This window comes from Salmo trutta, chromosome 26 (assembly GCF_901001165.1).
Source record: "Salmo trutta chromosome 26, fSalTru1.1, whole genome shotgun sequence".
Taxonomy (NCBI): domain Eukaryota; kingdom Metazoa; phylum Chordata; class Actinopteri; order Salmoniformes; family Salmonidae; genus Salmo; species Salmo trutta.
In genome coordinates, this window is record NC_042982.1 from 2,020,621 (window position 1) to 2,030,000 (window position 9,380).

Genomic DNA, 9,380 nt, shown 5'->3' on the forward strand with positions numbered 1-9,380 from the left:
TCGTATTTACATACAGAACAATACGAAATGCTCTGAGACCAGGTTGGGAGGACAAGGTGAGTCAAAAGGAACACAATATAAATGGGCAACATGGCGAATATGACAACTTTTTATATAGATTCTAATGACTTAAATTGGCATACACTACTCGGTGTTTGTGAATTTACGCTATTTTGCACTCAAATGTTGATGCTGTTGACGGCGTCTTTCCGTGTGCCGTAAAATGTCAAAATAACGGCAAACCACTGCGTAATTATGCAGCGCACAAGGACCCAAATTGTGCCAAGGCGACCAACCGATGGAAATGAATTCGCAATCCCGGAATAGAAAAATAAACATTTGTTGAATGACTATTCTACTTCAATGTGCCAATGCAGCATCCAGACCACAGGGGCAGCATGATAGCAGAGCATAAATTACACCTACAATTTCTGTGCTCGCCATCAAGCGCGCTTGGGAACTGTAGTCTCCTGGATTGTAGCCACCTCTTTCCGTAAATTATTAGGTATTTTTCTTGAACTACATTTCCGTTACAGTAACACAGCGGCTGCATCAAAGAGCAGTTTTATAAATAAATTGTTATTCTGTGGCCACTGATCTGGTTCTGCTGGCTGACAAGGAGACGCAGGTATTTGTCAACGAGATTCTCATTTTATTCACTTAAAAATAAAAATGTATTTTTAGACGTACAAGATTGTATAATCGGTGGACTTCATATTTTATAGAGTGACATTTTGCATGCTGACGTTTTATAAAACCTAAACGTTTTGCGCATAGTAGCCTAGTCTTGAAATGGTTGATTGTTAGTTCCGTCAATCGGGTTCTGCCAAAGCGGTCATATATAATTTGATGATTTCAAGATATTTGAGGATGCTTGTTTTGCAACGATGCTCAGGTTGTACAGCTTTCAGTCCGAAGCGGTGTAGTATGTCACGGGGTTCGTGAAGAAATTGTTGTTTTCCCTACAGTTTCTTTTAGGTCGATTTTCCAAATAGAGGACAAATTGATGAATTGTGTGATGACACTATGAAGTTGGCTTACATAATGTCCTCAAATGTATAAATTCAAATGGCCACATCGACATTATTGAATCCTCCGATTGTCACGTATCTCCCACCCTAAAACAAATAATAATCCTGAACTTAATGTACCCTTCTGTTTTTTGTAATATTTGGGCAGGGAATCTGGCACAGGCGTAGCAAGAAGGTTTGGAAATAGACGAGCTTTTCAAAAATACCCCCCCCCCCCCCCCCCCCCCTAATCCATGTCGGAAATAGCTGGCCTAGTAAAAAGATTTGGGGATAACCCTTCTAGTTTGCAGTTGGCCCCTCTGCAACATCTGTATGTATTTGGGACAGTATCAGTGGTAACCGGTATAGCCTCTGCATCACCAGTTATATTGCTGTGCTATCGAAAACATATGAGCATTTCTGAGTCATCCATCTCCACTGGCTCACCCCATACCAGGCAGCCTAGAAGGCTAATGGATAGGATGGGATCATCTTTCCTGTCCTTAATTGGAAAATACCCTATTTGATGGTGAGGCGCTGACCATTTCATCAAAAACCTGGCAAATGCCACCAAACAATCAAATTTAACGTTGTTAATAACAATGCAGATTGTCCAAGTTTTCCAAACACGACTCCCCTTGTTCCATATCAATTAGTTGAAAACAAAGCACAGAGTGGAAACGCCAGTCAGCTCCTATGTTGGTGAAAGAAGATGAAAGAGAATGATTTGGGAAAGGACTACCTGGTACCTGGGCCTGTGTACCGGGCCGTGCCGAGCAGAGACACTACTTTACCAGGCACAGAGGTCACCCCATACCAGCTGGAGCTCGCCAAGATCCAGGTGAGTCTGTATGGTGGTATTTGAATGTTTGTGATGCTCTGTTATCATAATGGCCAGGTTGAATGAGATGTTTCTTTCTCTGCACAACTCATCACTCAGACTGGGTGTGTTTGAGTAATTGCAATAAAATATTGATTACTTTGATAAGCACATGCTATTTAACTTGTTTGTTTACTGCATCCAAGTTTAAAGCACCCACTGTCTTGTTTGTGCCATAAGGGTAATGAGCCTGAAGTTGAAATAGTTGAGGTACTGGGAGAGGTCTGTAGAATTGTGAAGAGTCAGCTAAATATCTTGCCATTATTCAAGTATCCCAAGTGTTGGCGGTTCTCCTAGTCATAACGTAGTTTTTCTCAAGCTTAGTTCTGTCACAACAATTCTGTGGCACCCTATTTGACAACATGGTTCATTATTGCATTTCATTATGGCATGTCATGAACTGTTATTCATAATCATCCTATTTTTATTTGTATTGTTTATTGGGGCCAGTGGCAGTTCTTGCCTCTTGGCGAGGTCGTTTTGATGATGGGGGGGGAAAACAAATGTCCTCCTGACAAATGCACATGCGGAGCGGACCACCGTGATAAGGACCTGTGGCAGTTCCCCGTTAAAATGGAGGAACAGCTGTTCTGTCGCTCCAAGTGCTCAACCCTTTGTGTTTGTGCATTTTTGTCACCCCCCCCGTTCCCTGTCCGCGTTAGTCAGCAAGATAGGAAAGGGGTTTCTCTTACGTTTTCATGATAAATTGTACAAAGTATTTTATTTTGTTCCCTGTCCTTTTTTTATCTCTGTCCTCAACCACACTAGACCTCTCGACATGCTCGCCAGTATATTATTCGTTGTTCTCTATCTCTAGCAGACCCTACATTCTCCTGCTGCTTGGCTTAAATTGTTTACATAATTTAGACCCTCCCACTTACAGCCTCACTGGCAGTGGCAGCCAATAGCATGTTTGCTTCCTGTGATGCCGGGGACTACTAGGCTGTGGGTTGGCTGAATGGCTATAATGGCTGTTTGTGCAATGTGAGAATAGAAACGTGAGCAGGGGGTGATTGGGAAGGGGAGGGCACACGTGCAGAGAAGCGCTTTGGTGAAACTGACACACAATTTATTTTTAATTTTTTTCCCCCACCTTTATTTAACCAGGTAGGGAAGTTGAGAACAAGTTCTCATTTACAATTGCGACCTGGCCAAGATAAAGCAAGCAGTTTGACACATACAACAACACAGAGTTACACATGGAGTAAAACAAACAGACAGTCAATAATATAGTAGAAAAATAAGTCTATATACAATGTGAGCAAATGAGGTGAGATAAGGGAGGTAAAGGCAAAAAAGGCCATGGTGGTGAAGTAAATACAATATAGCAAGTAAAACACTGGAATGGTAGATTTGGAGTGGAAGAAAGTGCAAAGTAGAAATATAAATAATTGGGTGCAAAGGAGCAAAATAAATAAAGGTTATTTAAGCTGGGCATGCCCCCTCTTTCTATATCCCCTCCTAGGCCTATATTATCTGATTTAGAGGAGTAGATACTGGGTGGGTATTTCCTTGGCTTCCTCCACCGCAACATTCTTCAACCCTGTTCCTGTTTTGTACCATGTGGTTTGAGATGTTTGAATTCTTTCCACTGTTACTATTGTAAAGTGTCTTGGGTCTTTTTAAAAGTGTTATATATAAACTACCGTTCAAAAGTTTGGGGTCATTTAGAAATGTCCTTGTTTTTGAAAGAAAATCATTTTTTTTCCATTAAAATAACATCAAATTGATCAGAAATACAGTGTAGACATTGTTAACGTTGTAAATGACTATTGTAGCTGGAAACGGCTGATTTTTATTGGAATATCTACATAGGCGTACAGAGGCCCATTATCAGCAACCATCACTCCTGTGTTCCAATGGCACGTTGTGTTAGCTAATCCAAGTTTATAATTTTAAAAGACTAATTGATCATTAGAAGAAACCCCTTTTGCAATCATGTTAGCACAGCTGAAAACTGTTGTGATTAAAGAAGCAATAAAACTGGCCTTCTTTAGACAAGTTCAGTATCTGGAGCATCAGCATTTGTGTGTTCGATTACAGGCTCAAAATGGCCAGAAACAAAGAACTTTCTTCTGAAACGCCTCAGTCTATTCTTGTTCTAAGAAATTAAGGCTATTCAATGCGAGAAACTGAAGCTCTTGTGCAATGCTGTGTACTACTCCCTTCACAGCACAGCGCAAACTGGCTCTAACTGGAATAGAAAGAGTGGGAGGCCCCGGTACACAACTGAGCAAGAGGACAAGTACATTAGACTGTCAAGTTTGAGAAACAGACACCTCACAAAAGTCCTCAACTGGTAGCTTCATTAAATAGTACCCTCAAAACACCAGTCTCAATGTCAACAGTGAAGAGGTGACTCCGGGATGCTGGCCTTCTAGGCAGAGTTACTCTGTCCAGTGTCTGTGTTTTTTTTGCCAATCTTAATCTTTCTTTTTATTGGCCAGTCTGAGATATGGCTTTTTCTTTGCAACTCTGCCTAGAGGTCCAACACGTGTGTGTGTGTGTGTGTGTGTGTGTGTGTGTACACACTTTAACTGATTCACATAAAGAAGGGATGTATTTTTCACGCCCACCCTTTGTTCAATCTGAAAGCCACCCCTCACCTATGCTAACTCACTACAAAATGGAGATTGCCTTGTTACAACAGGGTAGGGAGCTGAAGAACACCCCATTCTCTATTAATAAACAATTTTCTCATGAAATAGTGGAGAGACGAAGTGCCCTGTACCCCACTTTCAAAAGGCTCCGGGCAGAGAAGCAGAATTATCGACCACTACACGAAAAATTGTACGTAAACAATGAGAGTGATTTATTTCTTTCATCACATTCCCAGTGGGTCAGAAGTTTACATACACTCAATTAGTATTTGGTAGCGTTGCCTTTAAATTATTTAACTTGGGTCAAATGTTTTGGGTATCCTTCCACAAGCTTCCCACAATAAGTTGGGTGAATTTTGGCCCATTCCTCCTGACAGAGCTGGTGTAACTGAGTCAGGTTTGTAGGTCCTCCTTGCTCGCACACACTTTTTCAGTTCTGCCCACAAATATTCTATGGGATTGAGGTCAGGGCTTTGTGATGGCCACTCCAATACCTTGACTTTGTTATCCTTAAGCCATTTTGCCACAACTTTGGTAGTATGCTTGGGGTCATTGTCCATTTGGAAGACCCATTTGCAACCAAGCTTTAACTTCCTGACTGATGTCTTGAGATGTTGCTTCAATATATCCACATCATTTTCCTGCCTCATGATGCCATGTATTTTGTGAAGTGCACCAGTCCCTCCTGCAGCATAGCACCCCCACAACATGATGCTGCCACCCCCGTGCTTCATGGTTGGGATGGTGTTCTTCGGCTTGCAAGCCTCCCCCTTTTGACTCCGAACATAATGATGGTCATTATGGCCAAACAGTTCTATCTTTGTTTCATCTTTGTCCCCATGTGCAGTTGCAAACCGTAGTCAAGCTTTTTTTATGGCGGTTTTGGAGCATTGGCTTCTTTCTTGCTGAGCGGCCTTTCAAGTTATGTCGATATAGGACTCGTTTTACTGTGAATATAGATACTTTTGTACCTGTGTTTTCACAAGGTCCTTTTCTGTTGTTCTGGGATTGATTTGCACTTTTCGCACCAAAGTATGTACATCTCTAGGAGACAGAACACATCTCCTTCCTGAGCGGTATGACGGCTGCGTGGTCCCATGGTGTTTATACTTGCGTCCTATTGTTTGTACAGATGAACGTGGTACCTTCAGGCTTTTGGAAATTGCTCCCAAGGATGAACCAGACTTGTGAAGGTCAACATTTTTTTTCTGAAGTCTTGGCTGATTTCCTTTGTTTTTCCCATGATGTCAAGCGAAGAGGCACTGAGTTTGAAGGTAGGCCTTGAAATACATCCACAGGTACACCTCCAATTGACTCAAATGATGTCAATTAGCCTATCAGAAGCTTCTAAAGCCATGACATCATTTTCTGGAATTTTCTAAGCTGTTTAAAGGTACAGTCAACTTAGTGTATCTAAAGTTCTGACCCACTACAATTGTGATAGTGAATTATAAGTGAAATAATCTGTCTGTAAACAATTGTTGGAAAAATTACTTGCGTCATGCACAAAGTAGATCTCCTAACCGACTTGCCAAAACTATAGTTTGTTCAAATTACATTTGGGGAGTGGTTGAAAAACGAGTTTTAATGACTCTAACCTAAGTGTATGTAAACTTCCGACTTCAACTGTGTGTGTGTGTGTATATATATATATATATATATATATATATATATATATATATATATAAAAAATTGCGGCGGAAGAAATGGCAGCAGTTTTACGGGTGCCCAACCAATTGTGCCATTATGTGTTTTTTCCCGCGTTATTTGTAACTTATTTTGTACATAATGTTTCTGCAATCGTATCTTACGGCAAAAAAGAGCTTCTGGATATCAGGATAGCGATCACTCACCTCAGATTAGACTAAGATTTTTTTCAACAAGCAAGACGCACAGGACATTCTCCAAACACCCGACAGGGCCAACATCCCCGTTATTTGCAAGAGGAAGCGACGCAGGTATAGAGGACAAAGAGTCGGATGCCTGGTCAGGACGCGGAAAAGGTGAGTGGGAATGCTGCCGTTACCGTCAATACTACTCGCCAACGTGCAATCATTGGACAATAAACTAGACGAGGTACGATCACAAATATCCTTCCAACGGGACATCAAAAACTGTAATATCCTATGTTTCACGGAATCGTTGCTGAATGACGAGATGGATATTCAGCTAGCGGGATATACGCTGCACTGGCAAGATAGAACTGTAAGACGAGGGGGGTGGTCTGTGCATATTTGTAAACAACAGCTGGTGCACGAAATCTAAGGAAGTCTCTAGATTTTGCTCACCTGAAGTAGAGTATATTGTGATAAATTGCAGGCCACTCTACTTGCCTAGAGAGTTTTCAGCTATACTTTTCGCGGCTGTTTATTTACCACCACAGACAGATGCTGGCATTAAGACCGCACACAGTCAGCTGTATAAGGAAATAAGCAAACAGGAAACCACTCACCCAGAGGCGGCGCTCCTAGTGGCCGGAGACATTAATGCAGGGAAACTTCAATCAGTTCTACCTAATTTCTATCAACATGTTAAATGTGCAACCAGAGGGGAAAAAATTCTAGATCACCTGTACTCCACACAGAGCTCTCCCTCGCCCCCCATTTGGTAAATCTGACCACAACTCTATCCTCCTGATTCCTGCTTACAAGCAAAAATTAAAGCAGGAAGCACCAGTGACTCGGTCTATAAAAAAGTGGTCAAATGAAGCAGATGCTAAACTACAGGACTGTTTTGCTATCACAGACTGGAATATGTTCCGGGATTCTTCAGATGGCAATGAGGAGTACGCCACATCAGTCACTGGCTTTGTGAATAAGTGCATTGAGGACGTCGTACCCACAGTGACTGTACGTACATACCCCAACCAGAAGCCATGGATTACAGGCAGCATTCGCATTGAGCTAAAGGGTAGAGCTGCCTCTTTCAAGGTGCGGGCCTCTAACCCGGAAGCTTACAAGAAATCCTGCTATGCCCTGCGACGAACCATCAAACAGGCAAAGCGTCAATACAGGGCTAAGATTGAATCATACTACACCGGCTCCAACGCTCGTCTTATGTGGCAGGGCTTGCAAACTATTACAGACTACAAAGGGAAGCACAGCCGCGAGCTGCCCAGTGACACGAGCCTACCAGACAAGCTAAATCACTTCTATGCTCACTTCGAGGCAAGCAACACTGAGGCATGCATGAGAGCATCAGCTCTTCCGGACGACTGTGTGATCACGCTCTCCATAGCCGACGTGAGTAAGATCTTTAAACAGGTCAACATACACAAGGCTGCGGGGCCAGACGGATTACCAGGACGTGTGCTCCGGGCATGTGCTGACCAACTGGCAGGTGTCTTCACTGACATTTTCAACATGTCCCTGATTGAGTCTGTAATACCAACATGTTTCAAGTAGACCACCATAGTCCCTGTGCCCAAGAACACCAAGGTAACCTGCCAAAATGACTACAGACCCGTAGCACTCACGTCTGTAGCCATGAAGTGCTTTGAAAGGCTGGTAATGGCTCACATCAACAACATTATCCCAGAAACCCTAGACCCACCTAATTTGCATACCACCCAAACAGATCCACAGATGATGCAATTTCTATTGCACTCCACACTGCCCTTTCCCACCTGGACAAAAGGAACACTTATGTGAGAATGCTATTCATTGACTACAGCTCAGCGTTCAACACCATAGTCCCCTCAAAACTCATCACTAAGCTAAGGATCCTGGGTCTAAACACCTCCCTCTGCAACTGGATCCTGGACTTCCAGACGGGCTGCCCCCAGTTGGTGAGGGTAGGAAACAACACATCTGCCACTCTGATCCTCAACACGGGAGCTTCCCAGGGGTGCGTGCTCTGTCCCCTCCTGTACTCCCTGTTCACCCACGACTGCGTGGCCAGGCACGACTCCAAAACCATCATTAAGTTTGCAGACAACACAACAGTGGTAGGCCTGGTCACCGAAAACGACAAGACAGCATATAGGGAGGAGGTCAGAGACCTGGCCGGGTGGTGCCAGAATAACAACCTATCCTTCAACGTAACCAAGACTAAGGAGATGGTTGTGGACTACAGGAAAAGGAGGATCGAGCACGCCCCCATTCTCATCGATGGGGCTGTAGTGGAGCAGGTTGAGAGCTTCAAGGTCCTTGGTGTCCACATCAACAACAAACTAGAATGGTCCAAACACACCAAGACAGTCGTGAAGAGGGCACGACAAAGCCTATTCCCCCTCAGGAAACGAAAAAGATTTGGCATGGGTCCTGAGATCCTAAAAAGGTTTTATAGCCTCAACATCGAGAGCATCCTGACTGTTTGCATCACTGCCTGGTACGGCAATTGCCCGGCCTCTGACCGCGAGGCGCTACAGAGGGTAGTGCATACGGCCCGGTACATCACTGGGGCTAAGCTGCCTGCCGTCAAGGACCTCTACACCAAGCGGTGTCAGAGGAAAGCCCTAAAAATTGTCTAAGACCCCAGCCACCTCAGTCATAGACTGTTCTCTCTACTACTGCATGGCAAGCGGTACCGGAGTGCCAAGTCTAGGACAAAAAGCCTTCTTAACAGTTTTTACCCCAAGCCATAAGACTCCTGAACAGGTAATCAAATGGCTACCCGGACTATTTGCATTGTGTGCCCACCCCACCCCATATATATACATGTGTGTGTGTGTGTATATATATGTATACATATACAGTGAGGGGAAAAAAGTATTTGATCCCCTGCTGATTTTGTACATTTGCCCACTGACAAAGAAATGATCAGTCTATAATTTTAATGGTAGGCTTATTTGAACAGTGAGAGACAGAATAACAACAAAAAAATCCTAGAAAAAATGCATGTCAAAAATGTTATAAAATGATTTGCATTTTAATGAGAGAAATAAGTATT

The 9,380-nt window shown here is 43.1% G+C and overlaps 1 protein-coding gene across 3 annotated transcripts in view; it reads left to right on the forward strand.

The window, feature by feature from the left end:
• Positions 1 to 448: 448 nt before the first annotated feature.
• The window catches only part of LOC115162873 (multidrug resistance-associated protein 5), a 64,143-nt gene continuing 55,211 nt past the window's right edge, over positions 449 to 9,380 (forward strand). The window contains exons 1-3 of one of the 3 annotated variants that reach the window (XM_029714345.1): positions 451 to 628; positions 1,468 to 1,539; positions 1,667 to 1,851. In XM_029714345.1, the coding sequence (XP_029570205.1) occupies positions 1,723 to 1,851 (129 nt within the window). In that variant the 5' untranslated portion in view covers positions 451 to 628; positions 1,468 to 1,539; positions 1,667 to 1,722. Of the gene's footprint in view, positions 629 to 1,467; positions 1,540 to 1,666; positions 1,852 to 9,380 lie in introns of all 3 variants that reach the window. The other 2 variants (XM_029714346.1, XM_029714344.1) reach the window with 2 other exon arrangements.